Source organism: Macrotis lagotis, chromosome X (genome assembly GCF_037893015.1).
Source record: "Macrotis lagotis isolate mMagLag1 chromosome X, bilby.v1.9.chrom.fasta, whole genome shotgun sequence".
NCBI lineage: Eukaryota > Metazoa > Chordata > Mammalia > Peramelemorphia > Peramelidae > Macrotis > Macrotis lagotis.
This window is the reverse complement of record NC_133666.1, coordinates 174,098,785-174,123,765: the sequence shown is the minus strand read 5'-3', so window position 1 is coordinate 174,123,765 and position 24,981 is coordinate 174,098,785. Positions and strand designations below refer to the sequence as shown.

Sequence of the window (24,981 nt, the reverse complement as noted above, 5' to 3'; positions counted from 1 at the left end):
GAATAGCTTACCCAGAAGATGTACAGTAGCATACCCAGTGATGTAGGAGGTGCTGCCTCTCCCAGGGTTCCTGGGTCTATCAGTTAGCAGTGATTAGTTATCAGTTTGTTGCTGGTAGTAGTAGGACCCTTGCTACAGTGACTTTTTCACCTCAAAGATAGCTTCTAAGTTTGAGCTAGAAGCAGGTCTAATGATTTCTGGGAAACTGTTATTCTTTTTTCCTTAGTTTTTTTTGCAAGGCAAATGGGGTTAAGTGGCTTGCCCAAGGCCACACAACTAGGTAGTTATTAAGTGTCTGAGACCGGATTTGAACCCAGGTACTCCTGACTCCAGGGCCGGTGCTTTATCCACTGCACCACCTAGCCGCCCTGGAAACTGTTATTCTTAAGGCTATTGGACTCAGGATCCTGGGTTGTCTCCATCAAAGGCTAAGTAGAAATGATGGTCAAGGTGTTGCTTGGCAAATGCGGACCTCCTATCTCTCCCTTATGGTACTTGAATTAGGTTGGTTGCATGGTCAGAGTGGGGTAGTTGGTAGGGTTGGCTGGTCCTTTCTAAATCCAGAAGATTTACTTCCTGGGATGTTGACTATGAGGACTGAAGGACCAGTGACAAGAAGAAGAGAAAGGCAAATTTAAACAACTCTGAGGTTTCACCTCTAATCCATCAAATTGGCAAAGATGTCAAAAGAGGAAGATGACAATTATTGGATGGCTTATGGATGAACAGGTACATTATTAAGGTACTGATGATGAAACTCTAAAATGATCTAACTACCTTGAAAAGCAACTTGGAATTATATCCCCAAAGACTCTAAATTGAATATCCATCGACCCAGAAATATTTCAAAGAGGTCAAAGAAATATATAAAATATTTTATAGGAGTACTTTTAAAAAAATTTTAATTAAGAACTACAAAGTGAGTACCCTTAACTGGGAAATGGCTAAACAAATTATGCTATATGTATGTGAAGCAATATTATTATGAAATGAGCACAATTAAGAGAACACAATTTACACAATGACTACAATAATGTAAAGGAAAGCAACTGTTCAATGCAATGACCAATAATGACTGTAACAGATTGATAATAAAGCATGTGATAGTAGAATGATAGCAGAAAGGTGATAGACTATAGGTACAGAATTAGACACATATTTTCAGTTGTATCCTATTTGTTACAAGGGAAGCATTCTATTTGAGATGAGGAGAGAATAGATAAAAGAGATAGCAAAAAAAAGAGTTAATGACATATTTTGAAAAATATAAGACAATTTTAAGTTCAAGAAGGGAACAGAGATCAAAAAAGGGAAGTATGTTACTATAATTTTAAATTAAAAACAAATTTTATAAAAAAATCCAATAGAAATTCAATGTTTCATATGTGAGCCTCTATTTTTGCTTCTTATGACAAAATGTTCAGGGTTGTTAAATATAAAATAAAAGAAAGTTTTTAAAAATAAGCTTTTTTTTTTGCTTGGTTTTTCCTATGTGGATGCAAGCCAAGCTTTTTTAAGCTTCTGGAGATCTCATTTTGGAGTCTCTGAAATGTTCCAGGGCTTGATGCCACCAACACAATGTCATTCATAAACAAGAGAATCTAGAGAACTTCACCATTTATAGGAAATCCTTCCTCATTTTGGCCTATGTATTGAATATTCCCTCTAGAACAGCAGCAGCAAATAGCTTTGATAAACATTTTTCCAAGATTAATTCCTTGCTTGAAATTAACAAGCAGAAAATCAAGTCATCCTCCTGTTGCTTAATCTTTCATTGGAAAAACAGAGTAAAACAATTAGCAGAGATTATCACATATAAACATATGAACTTCTCAAATAAGCTATCAGAGGAAAGTTTATCAGATAACATAAAGCAGAGTCCTAGGAGAATGGAACACAACACAATGAACAGGTACTTTTAAAGTACCTATAATATGCCAGGGCTTGAAGTAGGTACTATGGATACAAACACAACGAATGAAACAATCCTAACTCTCAAATACATGAGAGAAATTAATATTATACTATTAGTAACTGTAAATTTGTTAAAATCCAACTCCTGAAAAAGTCAGTCTGTCTCTGAAGGGCATGGTTGAATGATGAGATTTGTTCCTAGCTCCTAAAGCATGTATTGTTTAACTGGGTGGGCAGAACCACACTTAACTGGGAAGCCCAATTTGTATTTGGAATATGTTTGAAAAAAAGAATCCAGTCTGGGGGGAGCCTTTGCCTGTGGAAAGAACCCATATCCTTGATTCCCTCCATTAGAGAGTAGCTTATGAAGGAGAAAACTAGCAGGAGAGGTCCAGATGGGCATGGTTTTACCTGTCCAGATGCCACTGAGTCTCATAATAAAGACAGTGATTGGGGTGGCTAGGTGGTGAAGTGGATAGAGCACTAGCCCTGGAGTCAGGAGTACCTGAGTTCAAATATGGCCTCAGACACTTAATAATTACCTAGCTGTGTGGCCCTGGGCAAGCCATTTAACCCCATTGCCTTGCAAAAAAAAAAAGAAAAGAAAAAAAATAAAGACAATGATTTTCACTTGACAGAGGAATTCCCTCTCAGAAGGGATTTTAAGTTATTTCAGTCTCCTTTGACATTTTTGGTTACTGAGAGAAACTAGTGATCATCAATTTATTGAGTACCAGCAGCCTAATTAATAAATTATTAATTATCCAGAACTCTCTTGGAATTTTTCATTTCATAGGGGAGAAAAAGAGTATATAACTATAGAAGTAGCATAAATACTAGAAGAATAAATGCAAATACATACAATATAATTAGGAAGAGGAGATAACAGAAGAGGGATAACAAAATAATGCAAATGTCACATGTGAAAAATAGACTGAGTAATATCACAGAGGCAGCCAGGTGGCATAGTGAATAGAGCACTGAGCTTGGAATCAGGGAAAACTCATCTTCCTGAGTTCAAATCTGGCCTCAGACACTAATTATATTGACTATGGGCAAGATATTTAACCATTTGCCTCATATTCCTCATCTATCAAGTGAACTGGAGAAGGAAGTGGCCAACCACTCCACTATCTTTGCCAAGAAAATTCTATATGGGGGCTACCCTGAAAGTTAGACATTACCGAAAACAACTAAACAAAAATGGATAAAGAACCCAGAAAGAGGTTGGAACCAATTTTTACAAGCTAAATAGCAGATTTGTATAGGTGATGAAAGCCAAATTGAGGTTCAACTGCAAAAAAAAAAAAAAACTGTAGTGAATTAGGTCAGTCATGACTTCTTCCAGTAGAATGCAGAAGCTTAGAAAGTAGAAGCAGAAAAATCAGATTGGGGGGATTATTCAGTTGGATAGTAGTATGTCAGAAATAAAGAAAAGACAAAGAATTAAAGGGTGTAGGAAAGGTTAATATTGAAATGATAGACCAGAAGGGTCAAGACTCAACGATTAGTGGATTCAGAACAAAAATGAAGTACTGAGTAGATTTGAACAACTAAAAGACCAACTGAACTAGAAGAGCAGGTTCAAAAGACATGTGGATGAGTATAAAAGTATAGAATTAATTGGGGAATTAACAGGAGGATATGAATAGGCTGAGGATTAAAACTCCTATCTGAAATTTTAAACAATGGAGGCAGAATGCCAGAGCTTGTTGAGATATCAAGTGGCTAAAAGTTGGTCATTTGGTTATCAATTAACAAGTATTTATTTAAATTGTCCCTATGTCAGGCACCATATTAAGCAAAAAGAAAAGGGAGACTACCTGTCCTCAAGCTGACATTCTAACAGAGAATACATAAATCTAGAAGGATATACAGGGTATATACAAATCAGATTCAAGGTAAAATTGGAAGGAATGGCTAATATCACTGGATAATGATAAATAGCCTGTCACAATAGGTGATGCTTGAAGAGAGCCAGGAATTCTAGGAGTTGTTTTGGCAGCTAGGTGAGGATGCATTGGAGTGGGGAAAACCTGAAGCGGGGAAATAAATTAGATGGTTATTGTAATTGTTCAAGTGAGAGTTGATCAGAGTCTGAGCTAACTGGCTATATGAGTTGAGAGTATCAGGCACATGGAAAAAATATTGTAAAGCTAGATGCAAAACAATAAAGCAACTGAATGGATATGTGAAGTGAGAGTAATAAGTTAGATATCACCAAGGTTGGTGATAAGGAAATGGAAATTTTCAAGACAAGTTCTGTCTTGAAAATGTTAAATTTGAGATGTTTATGAAATATCCAGTTCAAAGTTTCTAACGGGCAGTTTTTAATGTAGCACTATAGCTCAGGAAAGAGACTAATGATAAATATATAATTCTGGAAATCTTCTGAATCATTTAATACATTACTGTAACCTTTCTGATAATATTTTATATAATACTTTGAATCAATATTAATGAGAGATAATCTATAATTTTCTTTTTCTATTTTGTCTTTCTGTGGTTTAAGTATTAGAATCATACTTTTATCTTAGAAGGAATTTAGTAGAATCCTTTCTATTTTTTAAATCAACAGTTTTTATTTTTGTTTTTTTTGCCTCTAAAGGTTCAATTGTGACTTATTCAATTTTCTACTTCTTGTTTTGTTAATATTTGTATTTTATATTTTTGTAAATATTTATCCATTTCACTTAAGGGATTCATGATCAGAAAATAACATAGTATTGATCTGGTTCACTAAGAAGTCATGATTGTGAAGAGACCAGAGTACAACCAGAGCAAAAATATGATGTGGGAAAGAACTTAACGTATGAAGAAACTGGTATATAAATTTCTGATCCTTTCAAGTTGGCATCCACAAACTGACAAAGAAAAGGTTATTTCCTAGTTCTGTGACAGAAATATCCAGAGTCTAATAATCCTAATAATATTCAGATTCTGAGAATGAATTTGATGAATACACATTTCTTGTTAGTAATGGAAAGTGAAATTGTAAAAGTTAGATAATTAAAGATACTTTGAGAGCTAAGATAGTAATATTCTTTTTTTAAAAGATTTTTGCAAGGCAAATGGGGTTAAGTGTCTTGCCCAAGGCCACAAAGCTAGGTAATTATTAAATGTCTGAGGGCACATTTGAACTCAGGTCCTCCTGCCTCCAGGGCCAGTGCTCTATCCACTGCGCCACCTAGCTGCCCCTGTAATATTCTTAAGATTTAGTCTTCTGTCAGTAGATCACCATTGCCTGAAGAATAAAAGAAAAATAAAAGATTCTTGAACTTAAAGTTTAAAATCCAATTCCCCTTGGCAAAAGGAATATTTGCATAGTTCAATTCAGTTTCTGTGAAATAAAATTTTGGGGACTAGAAAATTAACCACAGGTACCCATGAAACACTGAGATGAGACTTTCTTTCATGTCACAGTCTTTGTATCAAAGATGACTAATAAATGATTTGCCTTACATGACAAATATTATTCAGAATTTCAAGAAAGCTTCCATTAAATTTTTCATACTATATGTACACAGTATAATATCCCTGGTGAATGTATCCTTTTATGGCCAGGCCATACTATCTCTTGTTTCCAAGTGTTTAAAAATAAATGAAAATAGAATCTTAATTAATTAAAAAAACCTAGAGAATATTCATGTTACCTTCCAAAGGATAAAAAATATAAATCAAGCCCCTTATTTAGTACCATATCACAATACAGAGCCTAGAGGCTTGCAAAATGATCCCCCCAAAAGTCAAACAACTCTTAAGGGGTCTTATGATCTGAAAGCAACATTGATGATCTTAGGGAGTGTCTCTTTTAAACCTATAGGATACCCATTTGATGTTAGCATAGCTAGTCTCTAACACAAGTTAAATGAAGGCTTCCTCTTCTTATGACACACATATTATTCCTGGACACATATTTCATCACTCTTTGATGAATCTTGAATCTATACATAGACTGATTATAAATGGCAGAGATATTCTGAACATATGCCCTTCCATGTCACAGTTAACATGTTACTGAGGAAAAAATTGCAAAAACAACAGTAAACCAAACAAATTATTCATATCTCCTGAAAATTGCAAAAATATATTTTCAGGGGCGGCTAGGTGGCGCAGTGGATAGAGCACAGGCCCTGGAATCAGGAGTACCTGAGGTTCAAATCTGGCCTCAGACACCTAATAATTACCTAGCTGTGTGGTCTTGGGCAAGGCACTTAACCCCACTGCCTTGCAAAAAGAAATCCTAAAAATATATTTTCATCAGAAACATGCAATCAAAAAGAATCTTGAAAGTTCTGGTGAATAAAAATTTTCATGTTATGGTATGCTTCTTAATAGTCCATAAATAAAAACAATTCTTGAGCTCTCTGATACAAGACAAAATATGGGAACATTTCTCTATGTTTAGGATATGCAAGTAACCCAAGTTTATATACTTTTTCCTCCTGAGAAGGTAGACTGAGGAAGACAAAAATCACACAACTAGAAAGAGCAGTGGAGATGTTGTCCTTGGGTTTATAACAATAATAGCCTACTGATCATACATTTAAAGGAATGATCAGCTTAGTCGATAAACACACACCAAATGTGAAGTACTATACTAATGTTAGCTGTTTTGAAATAGAAATTTCAATTTAGTACCATTTACATTAAAAAAATGGCTCCAAGTTTTGTGCATTCTGATTTTAACTTTGTAGTATCAATGTTGAATTACAGGGAAAAAGAAACCAAACTCAGGCATTCGTATGCACACATACTTAGAGATGATGGTTTACTACAAGATATTGAATAAAAGAAAGAAGTCCACTTTCAGGTTTCCTGGCATTATTTTAAATACAAAATAGGGGGGAAAGTGGAAAGGATATATGTACTTATTTAATTTGATAAAATCAAAATGAAATTGTTGAAAAAAAATTACCCTCAAAAGATAAAAATTGCCCTATTTAGGGTTTTTTAAAATCAGCACAGGAGGTGCTCATACTAACAGGACATATGTATTCTCATGAACATACATCAAAAGTTTAAATGAACACTGTAAATTTTTAGATTAAGAAACACATTAGTATAATAAACCTCTTGGGGAGGAATTTTTAGCAACTTAAAAGCACAAGACGGTTTGAAATGCCAACCAGAGCAGATAATAAAATTAAAATGCCACAGAAGAGAGAAAACATCCTACTTATAAACTTTTTCAAAATTCAATTAAACTCCTTTGAAGTGAAAACTATTCACATCTTAATAAAAGCCAGAAAACAGGAGACGGGTTGGGTAACATAGCAAATGCCTTAGAAATAATTGGGGTTTCAGTTTCAATGCAGTACCTAAAGCAGAGCAGGAGTAGCTAAAGAGTACTGAATAGGGCGCCAGTTCTTATAATGTTCACATTTTAACCCCAGTGAAAATATATCAATAACAAAGTGTAGGGTACACAGAAAGAACATGGAACAGGTGGTCAAAAGGCCTGGGGTTTAGTTCTAGATCTATGATCAACCAGCTGCCTTGATTGCCTTTCTCTGAATGTCAATTTCCACAAATGCATAATATATATAGATCAGGGAGGAGAGGGTAGACTTCATGAGGTCTGTGGCTCCTTTCAGCTTTAAAATTCATCTCTTTAAGATTGCATTGGAGTTGCACCCATGTAATTATTAAATAGGTTTAATGATAAATCAGGTTCAAAAGGGTGGGAAATAATCAGGTGTGATTATTTCCATTTTATATAACGGGCACAAAGTAAAAGCTGGAAACAAGATCAATCTACAAATATTCACTTTCGGTCCTGTGCTCAATCTAGGGGATCAGATTGACTCTTTAACCTGGTCATTTGGATGGGAAGGGGGTGGTAGGGGGGTTACTTTTCAAATTGATTTAACACAAGTTGAATATATGCCAATGGTAGAACCTGGAATACAATCCTAGGGTTCTAAATTCCAATCCTTTCCATTTAATCACATTACTATCCTTTCATGAAAGGCAAAGAATAAATCCTTTACAAACAAGGGCAGTATTTCAAAACAACTGAATCAATTATTTTAAAATTAAGGGACAAAAAATCTGAATGAACAAAAAACCACTTTTGAACTCCTAAAAGAGTCATTACAATTTTGTCAATGAGAACATGAAATCCTACTCCTTTCTCCTCTTCCAGTAATAATTTTACTTAAGTTTAATTGAAAAGTGAGAAAGAACTTTAGAGCTGATGTAGTACCACCCTTTTACTTTACAGTTGAAGAAACTTTGGGGAAATGAATCAGGGTCAGTTAGTGCAAAAGAGATTTACCTGAAAACAGAGAGACAAGACCAAAATGAACAATTATAGAAATAAAATAATCAAATTTATATAGAAACATGCCACCAATGCAACATATAATAAAAGTATAATAACATACAAACACAGAATGCTTCTACAGGTTTACAAACTGCTTTATATACAAGACAACATTTGATTCTCATGGCATTCTTGTAAGGAATATCACTGTGATTTTTTTTAGGTTTTTGCAAGGCAAATGGGGTTAAGTGGCTTGCCCAAGGCCACACAGCTAGGAAATGATTAAGTGTCTGAGACCGGATTTGAACCCAGGTACTCCTGACTCCAAGGTTGGTGCTTTATCCACTACGCCACCTAGCTGTCCCTACTGTGATATTCTTAATGGAGAAATTTTAAGAAATTTTTGATGAGAAAGTTGAGCCTTATACAGAGTTTAAGATGACATACCCAAACTCACAGTTGTAAATAAAAAAAGCTTAGAGATAAACCTAGGTTATCTAACTCCAAGTCCATCACATAGAGTGTTCAAATTTAGTTTTCTTAGTTCTCAAATCTAGATTTTAATACACTGGGACTAAGAATTCTATAGTCTTCTGATATGAATCTTAACTAAGATCTGAGAACAAGCAGGTATTAGAAAGATTCAATAGACATAAAGACTGATTATTCCAAGAAAGTCAAAAGGAAGAACATTTAGCACTTTCTATATGGTAATCGACGATTTAGGCAGTATAAATACAGGAAGTCTAGAAATATTCTCAAATTAAGTTCCACCTCTCTCTCTCTCTCAACAAATCTCTTTGACATAAACCACTGGAAAGTCAGCAAATTAACTGCATCTTTTCTTCTCTGTAGTCTGGTGAATACATTTAAAAAACAATAAAATAACCAGAGCAAAGGTATATAAAAAACAAACCAAAACAGAAGAACATTGTCAACAGAAAATTCAGACAAGTACTAAAATTGTATAAATCTATCCTCCACTCCACTATCTGATTAATTAATGGTGCAGACCTGATCATGTTACTCTCCCTATTCAATAAACTCCAGTGTCTGGCTCCCTATTACCTCCAGGATAAAATATGAAATCCTTTGTCATTCAAACCTTCACAATCTGGCTCCTCTATGCACGATATATTTTTAACCCCCTTACAGTACTGGCCTCTATGTTTCTCACACAGAATAATCCACTTCCAGACTCTGAACATCTTCACTGGCTGCTCTCCATGCCAGAAATTCTCTGTCCTCATCTCTATCTCAAGGCTCCCTGGCTTCCTTTAAGTCTCAGCTAAATCCCATTTCCTAAGAAGCCTTTCTGATTCCCTTTAATGCTAGTACCTTCCTTCTATTGATTAGGTTCAATTAATCCTATATGTAACTTGTTTGTACATAATTATTTTCATATTGTTTTTCCCATTAGACTGATCTAAGAGCAGGAATTATTGTTTTCCCCTTTCTTTGTATTCCTAGTATTTAGTAATGTACTTAGCATATTGAAGGTACTTAATAAATTTTCACTGACTGGTTGGCAATTAAGTGGCCAGAAATAATGAGTACATTGTCCCAAAAGTGAACTGTAGAGCACAAAAAGAAAAGGAACTCCATCTTTAAGATTCGAAATATTTTACCATGATGAGAAAACACAAGCTTTGGAAATAAACTCAAGACTATTAACTCAGAAAGATACAAAAAGAAAAAAGGTCAGAGAAAGGGCCAATAAGGCAATTTTTCATATCTCTTATACAAGTTATATATGTAAAATGCGTAGAATATACAGATATCAAGGTCTTTTAAGTGTGATTAATTGAGCAATTAAGCAGTTAAAAAAACTAAACTAAGAAACTCCAAATTAAAAAAGTATTATTGTTTGGACTATATCAGATTAATGGATAACCCATAGAGCTTGTCCAGCAATAATTTTATCTTGGTCAGATATAAAAACTGACAAAGAGCTGGGCTCAAAAAAGAACAAGAGAACATACTGGATTGCTTCTGAGAACCAACATGGTTTAGTCAATGACTAAAAACATGTCCCTGGAGCTAAGAAGAATAATATGTTTTTTTAAGTTTTTCAAGGCAAATGGGGTTAAGTGGCTTGCCCAAGGCCACACAACTAGGTAATTATTATTAAGTGTCTGAGGCCAGATTTGAACCCAGGTACTCCTGACTCCAAGGCTGATGCTCTATCCACTGAGCCACCAAGCTGCCCCTAAGAATCTTTTTTTAACATCAGAAAAGTAGGAATTTAGGTAAACACTGAAGGAAGACCAAATTGCAGCAATTGATGCAGGGCATTTTTTTAAATCCATAAAGCAAAAAAAAGTAGAGTCAGGATGAAAATTTTTATTTCAAAGCAAAAGCATAACAAACTTTTTGCACTAATTGATTTGTCCGTTTCTTATAGTGTTTAATACCAAGATTCTGTATGTTGAAAAATAAGGAAAAATAAGGAATCAGTTCCAAAGAACTGAAGTTGAGGTGAACATAAGCAGTCTAAAATACACTACAAATTCAACTGTGGAATTATGTATTGGAGTTGATTAAGAGGATGTTTTTACAGAAATGTATGACTGGAAAAGACAGGGGCTAGTTAGAGATAAGGTTAGAACAAGGCATAACAGGAAGTTTGCATGATCCATTGGTCTTCATATAAAGTCAAAGGAATACAAGGAAAATATCCAGCACACTAAGCAGACTCCTTCCCTCCTTTCTAAAAGGGAAATATCGATATAGGGAACATATGTGAATAGACTAAGGGATATGATCTTTGAAGGAATACTACACAGTTACGGTTAAAATTCCAGTGAAATATATAATTATATATAAAATCCATGTATAAAGTCACAAGCCATGAACATCCCGATCCTCATTCTTGACTTGACTTCTTCTACTTATTTTTTAAATGCTTATAATGATAATAACTTTTTATATTTTTATGCATCTCAGGTGGGTGAAATAGTTGACAGATATTATTATTCCCATACATGGACAAAAAACAAGCAACAGTAAGGTCAAGAGATTTGTCTAAGTTCATAGATCTAGGAATTAAACTCAGGTTGGTCTTCTAACTACATTTCAAAGATCTTTATCTTTAATCTCCAAGGAAATGGATGGTAATGAGATTTTAAATCACATTGTAGATATTTAGGAAAGAGATTGATACCTAAACAATCAAATTATATATTAATGACATGTCGGTACCAACTGACAGACACATATGCCAGTAATAATTATAATAGCACTTCAAGATTTGCAAAGCTCTTCACATATATCACCTCTACATAAAACCTTCTGAATTAGATATACAATGGTATTATCTTAGTTTTACAGATAAGGAAAGAGGCTTAGAGAGGTCAAGGGATTTGGCTATGATTATATTATTTCCTTTAAATATCTCTAGAAGACAGGTCTTGCAAATGCTGCAAAAAACAGACCAAAGAATTAAAATTAAAAATATTTCCATCTATGAATTTACCCCAAATAATCATTATATTTGGTGCAACTGAGGTGGTGCAAGGGATATAGCAAGGTCAAGAGGACCTTGAGTTTAAATCTGGCTTCAGTTACTTGCTAGCTATGTGACCCCAATAGATAAGTCACTTAAATTTAATTGCCTCCTCCAAAGAAAAGGTCATAATTATAAGGCATTTCTCCCTTCTGTTGTTTGCCTTTATCACACAGTACACCTGAAAAAACACTGAATTTGCTATCAGAGGGACCTGTGCTCCAATCATCTCTGTCACTCATTGCTTGGGACAACTTGAACAAATCACTTAAATCTCTATGGTCCTTATCCAATCAACTAAATGAAACAGGATTTCTACAAGTAACTCTATGTCCAATTCATTTTTTGATGCATAATTCATCATCACATATAAATATATACTTTTTCCTTCCTTTTGGGTTTTGATATGTTGGATACTATTCTGAAATTTATCATCTTACCTAAAAATAAAAAATAATTTCAGATAGACCCAAGACCCACAAGTATACTCAAAAGTGTGTTCTTTCATTTAGCAATAGTCTTCAATAAACACGCTATTAAATACATTCACAATGTTTGTGATTTGGGCAGAGATAAAAGTCATAACAATTTCTGCCCTTATGGATCTTATCCCATAGCAGAGGAATTAAATACCATGCTATTACCAGTGCATTAGAGTTGTTAAATAAAATGCCATATTGGTCTAAAGAAGATCATTACCATCTGTGGAAATTGAAGATAGCTTTGGAGAAGAGATGACATTTGAGCTAAGGCTTAAATAATAGGTACTTTCAAGGAAAAAAGGAGAAAGAAAGGAATAGTAGGCATAGCAGTATAAGCAAGGAAATGGTGACAGGTTAGAAATAAGTACATTTTTAGGAAAAAATAATCAAATTTGGTTGGAATATAGCTTTATGGAAAGGAAAAATATGAGATAATGAAAAGATCAACTGGAATCAGATTCTAGAGAGCCCTGGATATCTGGAAAAGGAAATAAAACAATATTTTGTGAGGGAGTCACTAAAAATATTAAGTGATATGATCAGAACTATGAGTAAAAAAGATTATTTGACAACGAGTAAATACTGGAGCAATGAAAGAATCACTATTTTTATGTAGTTTTTGTAGAAGTCCAGGAGGATGGTAATGATTGTTCTGTGGTCACAATGAGAATAGAGAATGGTTGGAGAAAAATATTGTAAAGTTTGAAGTGACTGGATTTGGATCACTAGTCAAATATACATGGGAGATGAGGAAGAGAGAAAAATTAAAGACACCCCCCCCAGGTTACAAACAAGGGATAGAGGCTGAACTGTAGTGCCAGAAGAAGAAAATTTAAGTCAGAAGGAAGAATTAACAGGTTGACAGTTTAGGTACCAAAATAATGTTTGATTTTAGACACGGTAAGCTTGAATTACCAGTGGACTATTCAAATAGTAAGGTACTATCAGGAACTGGAGATAAAGTAACTCAAAAGAGAAGTTAGAACTAGAGACATAGATGTAAAATTCTTCTGTATAATGAGAGGAGGAGATGACCTTGGGAGAAAATAAGACCTTGGGAGTGGAAAGTTCTCTAAGATATGGAGCCAACAAGATGAGAACAAGTGTCCAGCAGAAATATCAAAAGCAGCAGAAAAGTGAGTCATAGAATAAGAATTTATAGTAACCACTGCCCTTATCCAGTAGCTTTTTTCCTTTGGGTGGGTGAAGGTAGTTTGAACATGTATTGTCATTGATGTGACAACCCCTACATTTTGGAAATTTCCCCACCAAAGCAAAAGTGAAGTTCTCAAATGTCCTGCAATGGTGGGACTGAGGGAATAAAGAGGGATTTGAGGCAGGAACAGAATCCAGATTTTACTCCAACACTAGCCCTAAACTTGCTCTTAGACTTATTTTTAAGAATAGGAAATTTTCTCTGAATTAAAAAAGTCTTTCCATAAGAGGAAACTGGCCAAAACTACCATAATTTTTATTCTTTAAAGCTGTCGTTAAGAATTTCTGACTAGTGTGTCAAAGAAGACTCTATACATGACAAATGAACACATATGAAAACAATGATGATTCATGCAATTTTGGGTAGAAAAACATATGTTAATGTAGTAAACTATAAAATATTAAAAGTGAAATTTTTTAAGTCAAATATTTATAACTTATTTACTATTGAATTAAATACAAACACTATAAAAATATTTATTACTATGATGAAACAGCATAAGTACCAAAATGCCATAGATACATATCCTAGTCAGATAATAGAACTCAAAATGTGAAAGAACATTAGAGATCATTAACTCCAACTTTTCTACATTCATAAATGGAAGAATTTGCTGTTAGTCAACAATATGTATGGACACTGCTAAATTATGAAAATATGTCCAGGTTATTTTGACACATAGTTTTACAAGTCTAAAAAAGTGAAGCATTAAGGATAGTCCTTAAAACAATAAAAAAAACTGTTTGACTTGTAATAATGGGGAAAAAAGGAAACAAATTTTTATGTCCCAACAACTGAGAACTGACTGATTATAGTTTGTCAATGTAATTCAATATGACTGATCTTAAAAATGACAAATATGAAAGGTACCAAGAAAGATGGAAAGACCCATATGAGGATTACTTCACTAAGTGAATAAAACAGAAGATAGCAACAAACAACAAAATTTTTTAAGCACACAGATGGAAAAGAAAAAATAATTATAATTTAAAAAGTTATCGATTACTTTAAGCAAAATGTGAATAATTTAGCTGTTATGATTATGTAGATGATATTTCTTTTTTTGGTTTTCATCTGTAAATAATTTTATTTATTATTAAATTTATTATTAAATCTACAATTTAAAAAACATAGAAAAGTTAGATTTGCCTATAGAACTCTTGAACATAATCCAAAACACAATCCCAAAGAGTTAAATTTGTATTTCAATTTTACCTCTAAATTTCCTGACATCAGACCATTAGTATTACATGAATGCAGAATTCTGCTATTTAATTTCCTCCTTAAAGATCATAAACCAAACCAAGGGAGAAAACAAATAAATCTGCCATTTACTTATTATGGAGTTCAAACCGGGTCAATGGCCCTATTAGAGTGTAACTGAGTTCAGCTTACTTATTAATATACGCTGACAGCACATTCTGTAACTATGCCTGTGAATGAGAGAAGATGTTAGGAGTGGCTAGTAGCTGTAGTCCTTATAATACAGCTCTTTATCTAGAAGAATAGGTTGCAATAACAGTGAAATTTTCATCTATGTTGGAGGGGATATGGAGTAAAGAAAAGATTAGAAACCTCAAAGTATCTTATTTTTCTTTAAATACTTAAAACCCTACACAAAACCCACCACTTCCAACAGAAACATGGCAAGAGAAGCAGCGATCTTTTTTTTTTTTTTAGATTTTTCAAGGCAATGAGGTTAAGTGGCTTGCCCAAGTTGGGCCACATGGCTAGGTAATTATTAAGTGTCTGAGGTCGGATTTGAACCCAGGTACTCCTGACTCCAAGGCCGGTGCTCTATCCACTGTGGCACCTAGCCACCCCTGAGAAGCATCAATCTTAAAAAAAAACCACACATTTTTAACAATTTCATTATTTTATATTTCATCAGTAGGTGTTAAGTCCATCATCCTGAAAGGGCTAAACCAATTTTTGTATAGATGACCTAATAACCCTGACTCTCTGATCTGGTCTAACCACATTCTAAAAATTTCTTATCAATACAACATTTAGCAAGGTACAGTGAAAAGTGCTCTGAACTCTGAGTCAACCAGTTATATTACTTCTCTGTTATGATTTATCTGCAAAATGCTAGGGGAAGAAGTAGGAGTAAATGATTCCTACGGTCCCTCTTCCAGTTCTACATCTGTGACCCTTGTGAATTTACCAGGTCAACAGTCAAATAGCCTAACCTATAGCAACTGCTGCACTGGTATGTGTTCTACCCCTGCCCTCTCCCTGCCCCCCCCCCCTTTATGAAGAGAAATAACCATAATGGGGTAGTATCATCATCATCCACTAGAAGTTTCCTTTACTTCTATTTTCATATAAAACAGAGTAACCATTGCTGGTGCCCTATAGATACAAAGTTCTGCATACCACTGTCCTACTTACAGACTGAATAACTAACAATGTATCTGTATTCACACTTGTATCTACCTTTAACTCTATATCCCCTGCTTTTCCATGGCTGTTCCATGTTGTCATCTCTTTATGAGTGCCCTGAAGGCAGACTGTTTCCACCCATCTTTGTATCCCCAGTCCTGGAGTGCCTGGGCATACTACCCAGCCTGCTCACTCACTAACTATCAGGACCCTAAGTTTTCCATGAGCCAGTTACATTTGGAGGTGTTACCATGGACAAATATTATGGATGTTATCTCTAGAAAAGAGGACCCATTAAAAGAAGTGTATTCTTTCTATGATTTCCTAAATAGGAAACTAAAAAATAAACATAATTCTAAGTGTCAAGTTGACAAAAAGCTTATAATTACTTTGATATTAAACTACTGGGTAAAATCCACCTCTTTATAAAGGACATTATGGAAAATACATGGAAACTAGAAAACTGAAAAACTTTATTCCTTTCTTTTCTTTTTCTCCTCTAAAGTATTTCTTCCATTAACATGACTACCTTTAGGGAAAGTAATCAAGGAAGTTTTTCCGCATCATTCTTCACTCTACTGACTCGCTCTTTTGAAATCAACTGTAGCAACCATTTGAAAACTGGAACATTTTTGATTACACCTGAAGTCCTCTATGCTTAGGATTACATTATAAAAATCCATTCAGCATAATGTAGGATGTCAAGAATTGCACACTATTCATAATAATATATAGGCAGCTTGGTGTAATGGATAGAGGCTGCTTAAAGTCAGGAAGATCTAGGTTCAAGGCCAACCTTGCATAGATAACAGAAAATTCCCTAAGATGATCACTAAATCAGACTGACATAGATGGAAGTAACATCCTCACTGGAAGTTCCCTACACAGATGAAAAAAGATCTATATTTCCCTGAACTCTCCTATTTTTATTTTTTTTTGCAAGGTAAATGGAGTTAAGTGACTTGCCCAAGGCCACAAAGTTAGGTAATTATTAAGTGTCTGAGATAGGATTTGAACCCAGATACTCCTGACTCCAGGGCCGGTGCTTTATCCACTGCGCCACCTAGCTGCACCACTCTCCTATTTTTAAAAAGAATGTAAGATTTACAGATATTACAGGTTAGAGTACTTTATTGAGTGACATAAGAAAGAAATGTTTGAGATTTTAATTTTAATTAATATTACCAATGGTTCCTACTCTCTTTGCTTAAACCCCTACACATTAGTAAATAGTTGTAAGAACAAAAAAAGTATTCACATTCATAAAAGACTTTATGGTTTATAACACAAATCCTAACAGTAAACCCTAGTTTCAAAGCCCATACCAATTATTAGCTCAGGTACAGGAGTGAAGAGATCAGTCAGTGATGAGAAAACAAGGTCTGTTAGAACAATCACTAGATTAAGTTATGATGTGACAAGTAATCTGAAGAAATGCTTAAACATGTCTCTCTAGGTTACAAACATTTTCCTTATAACTATATGAGATAGAAATGTACCTCATTTTTACACTTCTTTACCCCCCTAAAGTTCTCTCTCTAGACAAAAATGAATCTATTTCATCAATTATTTGTTTTTTAAAAGTGTTTTTGCTTTCTGTTTTGTCATTTGCACTAAAAGAAGCTGTTTTTTCAAAGAACAAATACAGATCTGTGTATGTGTGCATTCTTGGAGGTCAAACTATCACAAGAAGGTTGGGGTTCATGTACTCAGAAAAAGAGAGATTTTCATAATTTCTGGGAACATTTCAAGCATTGGGGATTAGAGTTAGGTAGAAAAAAGATTTAATTGATTTATATTTTATAAAATCTCAAAATCAAAGAAAGACCAAGTGAATGCATATCAAAATAACTTAGACACAGTTAAGATTATCCCCCTAGGAAAAGGAATGGTGATAACTCTTCTGAGGTCAGTAGATGTCCCTTAACCTTCCCATACATGTTTAAAGAAACCCACAGCCTCAGAGGGGTAGAGCAGACAGGCAAGACCTGAAGAGAAAGCCTCTCCTATAGGGAGATGGTGGTACTGTTCTTATGAGGGTGGGGAAGAACAAGTGGGAATAATTAGTTGTCTTGTTTAACAACTCTACCCTACATATTTTCAGAAGAAAATACAGCCACTGTTATAAAGTGTTAGAAAATATATATATATACACACACACTGTTTTTCTACCAAAACTGATTTGGGATAAAAATTTGAATATGCTGATGAAACTCTAAGGAGTCTTCTTAATAATTTATAACAATTTACTCAGAGTAGATACAAATTTATTCTCAGAATCTATGTGACTCTACTAGTAAGTCAAGTGCTTACAGAAAGTCCTTTAACTCTTTTAGTTTATAATAAGGCCATAAATAACCTGAGGTAAAAGGATAGTTAATGTATATTAAAGTCATGATTTGAGATTGAAAATGAGCTACTGAATAGATGAGTATAGCAAATAGTTAGGAAGACTCACCTTAAATGTTGAGAGTTGGGGAATATACAGAACAAAGGAAAGGATACTGACTTTGGAATCAGGATCAGAGTTCAAATTATGACTTAACATTTATTGCCTATGTCACTTGGGGCAATACAAATCTTCCTAGGTAAGTCTCAATTTTCTGACCTGAAAAATAAGATTAGACTTAGATGGGCTCTGGGGTGCATTTCACTTCTAGTTCTATGATCCTATTTACTTGCTATAAGTCCACAGAAAAGTCACTTGACTTCTCTGAGGTTCAGCTCAGTTTCCTCACTTATTATAAAGGGGGTAAAACACCTTTAAATATCTACTTTGCAGGGGTTTTTTGTTGTAAGGTCACAAAGAGATAATTTACATAAAGCATCTGGCAAACTTTAAAGTGCTAAATAAATGTCAGTTATTATGATAATGCAAAGTCTATTTTGATGATTAATATTAAAAGAGCTACAGAATTCACAAGCAACTTTGGGAAAGAACTCTTACAGCTGACTTTTGAAAGCTTACTGGAATTCTACAAAGCCAGGGCCATCAGCAGGCATTTTGCCACTAGCTACTGAGACCTTCTGCAAATTGGGTTAACATTAATTAACAAAGGAGTAGAAAATCCAAATCAAAGATAAAGGATGATGATTTCAGCTAAATCCCTTTGGCACAGGTCTCATAGAAATGTACAATTGAATAAATACAACATGTATTTGCATGTGGCAATGCAGGGTATCCCACACCCACCAGCTTCCCGGAGTCAGTCTGACTGCCTGGGAGACAATTGTACCATAGGGAGTGGGCTGAGAACACAACACGCAGAAATAACAAAGCTGCCTGGGCCTGAATTAATGCTAAGCGCACCTCAGCTTGTCTGCAGATTCAAAGGTAATGTTATATCCATATGTCTACATGGACAGAAGCAACTGTATTTTTCCCAACCATAATGTATCCTCATGGCTCATATTCCTATGAAGCCACGTCTTCCTTTGTGGGGGGAAAAAAATGACGACCTTGTGTAGCCTTTAGGACTGAAAAGAGCCATAAAAGCTTATTACCAAGAAATAACATCATTTTGGAGTAGGCAAAAGTATGAACCTATTAGTCTTAATTTAAGGTGGAAAAAGATTCAATATATAAGGAGTTGAGAGGATAGGGACAGTCCCATGGCTTTTGTACAAGTTCTGGGGTGGGGGTGGGGGAAAGAAAAAACCGAAATGATTCTTTAATTGCAATTCTGAAATTTTAATTGTATCAATATATATATATTTATATATAATTTACATATTTATATATTATACATAGTTATGAGTAGAACCTGTCCTGGGATACAAAATGAGCTCCATTGTGCTAAAATAGAAGTCACTTTTCTTTTTAAAATTTTGCTATCAATAAAATAATTGAAAAAAAAAGTTGGTAGCTCCAGATGTGCCCTGCTAAATTTTTTTCTTTGCATTAACCTTAAATATAAATTTGTGTACCCCACCCTTCAACAAGAAAGCATTAGTGAGAACAGCTCTTTTGAAAATCGTATGTACTCATTCTCTATTTTTTCCTATTCCCATATTTTATTATTTCACATTAAATCAGGAACCAAAAAAATCTGGATAACGAGTACTAGATGTTCAAAATCCAAAATTACCATCATTATTTTTTTTTTACCGCCTTTTAAAGGATTTACCCACAAAAATGCAATCTTGTTGAAACTAGTTAAGATTTCTTCTGCTATTATCTGAAACTTAAATAAAGGTTTCAGCAATGTAATTCAAGGCTTGATTCTGAAAAATGAATCTAATTTTTAAGCAAAACTGAACAAAACTTATAAAAATATTGGAATTTTCTGTCATGGTTTGTTGGTATCTCTATCATGCTAAATGCATAATCCCAGCTATTCTGACCTTTTCTACTAACACTATTGCTACAATGGCCCATATGGTGACACTATCTTTGCATGTGTATAATATATATATATATATATATATATATATATATATATATATATAATACACACATACTATATATATGTATGTGTGTGTGTGTGTGTGTGTGGCAGTTTTTTTCTGGGCAACATCAGAAAGAATGAATCAGCGGATACAAACTATAACAGAACTTGGAAATGATGACTGAAGTCTCAAAACAAGGATAGTCCAAGCTTTCAGAGACATTGATCTCTCATTCTTCTAACAAATGCCTTCAGATAACAATATAAAAGATATATACATGATGAAATATATACAGACACTTGCACAACAGTAATTAGATGTTTCTATCAGCTTTCACTGTCAATAGATTTCATGCACATAGCAATTAATTTTTTTTACTAATTTTAAAGAATATCATATCTAATGTTTCCCCATGCTATTATAATGCTAGAGAACAAAACTTTAAACTTGGACACAGGGGAAATGGGTTCAAATACCAGCTTTCTAACATTTTTAAGCCAAGTCCCTTAACCCCCTGAACCTCAGTTTCCTTAATATGTGAAATAAGAAGAATAACACTTTTACCACCTACCACATAAGGCTGGGCAAGAAAAGTACTTTGTAAACTTAAAGCTCTAGTAAAACACAAGACACTATTATGGTTAGATCCCACTGATGCTACTGCTTTCTTCCCCAAATTTTCTGAAGACTCACAATTGTGTGATTGTGTGGTGTATACATAGTACAAAAGAGGCTTGTATTCATTATTCTCTGGCATCTAATTCTCATGTTACAAGGGGTAGTAAAAGCCTAAGCAAGGATTCAGGAAGAATCTACTTCAACTCATGTAGGAAAAGAAAACAACCAAATCTCTCTCTTTTTTCCTAAAGCACTAAAAAGTGATCATCCAGCCTCTGTTGAAGATCTCCAATGGGACTCACCACTCCCAAACCAGACTATTCCACTTCTGAATTGCTTAATAATTTCGAAGCCATTTTAAGCCTGTACACCTCCTCAAACCCCAATTCACAATTTGCTTATTTGTACTTCCATTCATTGCTCTGAGCTGGGGGCCAAAAAAGTATATTGCCTCCTCCATGTAAAAGTCTTTCAAATACTTTTTATTTATTTGTAGGTTTTTTGCAAGGCAATGGGGTTAAGTGGCTTGCCCAAGGCCACACAGCTAGGTAATTATTAAGTGTCTCAGCCTGGATTTGAACTCAGGTACTCCTGACTCCAGGGCCGGTGCTCTATCCACTGTGCCACCTAGCTGCCCCTTCAAATACTTTTTAAATATCAATGCTATAATATATTTTTGATATTCATTAAAAATAATAATTGGATAGTCTATTTCCCTAAGCCAATCTTCCTCCCCATCTTTTTTTTTAAAAAAAGGAATAACTACATCACCAAATCTTTCACATAGACAAGGAAGAATTATTAGTTATATAAATATGGCATTTGAAGAGAACAGGGGGGAAAGGTCATAAGAAAAGGAAATTACAACTACAGAAAAGCAAACATTTCCAAAATTCAAACATATCAAAGTATGTCCATATGTGATGAGGAAAAAAAAAAGGGCAGTGATAGGGGGTGAAATTTATAAAAAATGTCAAAGGCAGGAAGAAGCATTTCTATGGCACCTACTATATGGGCCTAGTACTATGCTAAGCATTTTACATTTTACAGCTGAGGAACCCAAAGCAAATAGGTTAAGTGACTTGCCCAGTGTCACCCAGTAAGCAAATATTTAAGACTGGATTTGGGGCTTCCAGACTCCAACCCAGCACTTCTATCCATTGCATCATCTAATTGCTTTAAGAAACACACTTGCTTTTCTTTAAAATATAGACTGAAAGAAATTCCACGGTTGAGAGCCCCCTTAATTCTTCCAAAAGTAAGATGTCTGATAATCTGATCATATTTATTGCTAAACAAGGAAAAGATACTTGAGAATGTTTCCCTGTCATAGCTGGTTTTGACTGTGAAATGCTTCACAAACACTTCATGCCTTTTAACTTAGGGCACTTATTTTAATATGAAAGTCAGAATTTCAGCTTTAACCCTCAGAGATACCCACACAGTGATTTTTCTTTGCTAATTCTTCATAATCAATGGAATTAAAAACTCTCTCATGTCCATTCCCTCCCTCCCCAAGAGCCATCTAAATCAAGATGTAATAAACTCCACCATTGGGGGAAAAGTCAGTTTCAGTCTTAGTTTCTAGGATATCACAGACATCCATGTAAGGAAATCTTGAGCTTATCCACATTCACTTGTTCTCCTTCCTCTAATCTCTGTCTTGGCAACAAATACAACAAACACCTCAAAGCATTTCCTCTTACCTATAACTTAAGATTGGCTTTTGCTCAGATTCTTATTTTGTAGTGCCACTTGGGAGTAGGACGAACTTAACCTTGATAGTAGAAAAAAAGCTGACTGAGAATTAGGATACTGAGGTTCTATTTCCAGCCTTGCCACCAACTAGCAGTCTGAATAATCCTAACCTGCTCCCCAGTCATTCAGTAAAAGTGACTCCCTATAGACTCCAGAATCAAAAGTAAAAATCAACTGCTTGGCTTTTCAAGTCCTTCATAAACAGAGCCCCTCTACCCTTCCAATATTCTTACATTTTAGTCCCCTCCACGTACTCTTCAGTCCAATGCCAGAGACACACAGGACCCTCCCATCTCTAGGCTCCAGATATTTTCACTGGCTGTCTCTCATTCCCAGAATGTTCTCTCCACCTCCCTGCCTCTTGGCTTCCTTGAAGTCCCAGCTAAACCCCACCTTCTTTGTACAGAGTTGTCTCTCCTATTAGATTGTGAGCTCTTGAGTTCAGCAACAGGTTTTGCCTTTCTTTGTATCCTCAGCAGATACAAAGCACATTGACAGGCATACAGCAGACACTTAATAAATGCATGCTGACTTAACTAATAACCTGACACGACAAGTTTGGAAAATGTATGCCTGGAAAATTTCAGCTTGTATAAGTAGCCATTTGTTGATTGCACAAAGTATATTTTACATAGTTCCATATATAACCAATTAAAATTTATTTTCTAGAAGTCCCATGACTTCTATGTTTATCTAAGATTTGATTATTTGAGATAAAGTTGCTGTTATTTGATATCAAGATCAGATTTCCAAATGTTCGAGTCAGCTAAGACTTACACACTCAATTGATTCACAAAATGGCTATTGTTGGAGAAATAATATTGCCCAGTAAACTTCCTTTGGGCCTTGGGTCACAAGAACCACATACAGCACAACTCCATTTTACAGAAAGATTGGGGAGCTCTATGAAGCCTTTGCTGGACTCAATAGTGGCAAAATCTGAGGACAGTAGGCATCGGGGCTAAACTGCTTTATACTAAAAGCAAACTTTAGATACAAACAAGAGTATGAACTTAGTAAATGCAACAAACGAATAAGGATTGAACATAATCAAGGAAGAAGGCAAAGTGCCTGGGATTAAAACTATAACACTGTTTGTGTACTTCATACTGAAGATGAGAGAGATGGTAAACACTTTTTTTTTTAATAGCTGGAAAGAATACTGAAACAGGCAGTAACCCTACAAGACAAGTATACAAATAGCAAACTCATAAAACTGATACTACTACCTCAACAGTCAGCCAAAGAACTGTTGTGTGAAGAAAACCAGGTTGACTCAGATCTAAAAATAATTCTAAAAAAAATACTTCTGGGTTCTCCAATGGACAAGTGAAAACGAAAGAGAAAAGATTTTACTAAATCTTTATCACCTCTATTTTATCAGAATCACAAAATCTTTTTTTAAAAGAGAAAAGAACACCACCACAGCACAACATTCTTTAAGCAGATTACAATGCAGAACTTTTCTATTTTATGCCTCTTCAAATAGATTACAATACATAACTTTTACATATGATAGATGTTGAAACACAATCATCAAAAAAGATTTGTTTTTACCATCTGTCTAATGCTAGCATTGAAACGGAAAAAGAACTAGTTTTCACAATGTAAAATGCTAAAGGGAGTTAGACTGGACAACTAAAAATACTTTAAAAAAATCTGAGGGGATATGGGAAAACTGGGACACAATAGTGCACTATTGGAAAAATCAAATCTTTCTGGAGAGCAATTTGCAACTATATCCAAAGGACAACAAAACTATGCATATCCTTTGATCCAATAATATCACTACCAGGTCTGTATCTCAAAGAAATCATAAGGGGGAAGACCCACATGTACAAGAATATTCAAAACTGTGCTTTTTGTGATGGCAAAGAATTAGAAATTGAGAGGATGCCTAACAATTGGGGAATGGCTAAATAACGTGATAAATGAATATAAATGGAGTATTATAATTCTACAAGAAAAGATGAACAAGCAGATTTCCAAAAAACTTGAAAAGACTTACATGAACTGATTCTGAGTTAACTGAGCCGAACCAGGAGAACATTGCATATTAACAACATTGTGCAATGATCAACAATGACAGACAGTTCTTTTCAGCAATACAGCAATCAAAGACAACTCTAAAAGACCTGAGATGGAAAATGTCATCCATATCTAGAGAAAGAACTATGGAACCTGAATGCAGATCAAAGCATACTATTTTCACCTTTTTTTCCCCTTTTTTTTGCTTTTCTATCTTGTGATTTTTTCCCCCTTATTTGTCCTGATTCTCCCTTTTTATTTTGATTCTTATTTTCAGTGTAACTAATATGGAAACATTTATAACATGACTGTACATGTATAACCTATATCAGATTACTTACTATTGTGGGGGGCGGAGGGAAGGGTGAGAGGTAGAAAACTTTACAAAAATGAATGTTGAAAATGATCTCTACCTGTA

General features: G+C 34.6%; 1 protein-coding gene across 8 annotated transcripts in view; it reads right to left on the bottom strand.

Annotated features, from left to right (window-relative positions):
* The window catches only part of AOPEP (aminopeptidase O (putative)), a 632,574-nt gene that overhangs the window by 78,694 nt on the left and 528,899 nt on the right, over window positions 1-24,981 (bottom strand). The window contains exon 14 of one of the 8 annotated variants that reach the window (XM_074201226.1): window positions 19,398-24,976. The exons of the other annotated variants lie outside the window; for them this stretch is intronic. Coding sequence (XP_074057327.1) covers window positions 24,887-24,976 — 90 coding nt within the window. The 3' untranslated portion in view covers window positions 19,398-24,886. Of the gene's footprint in view, window positions 1-19,397; window positions 24,977-24,981 lie in introns of those variants that run through there. 8 annotated transcript variants of the gene reach the window in all.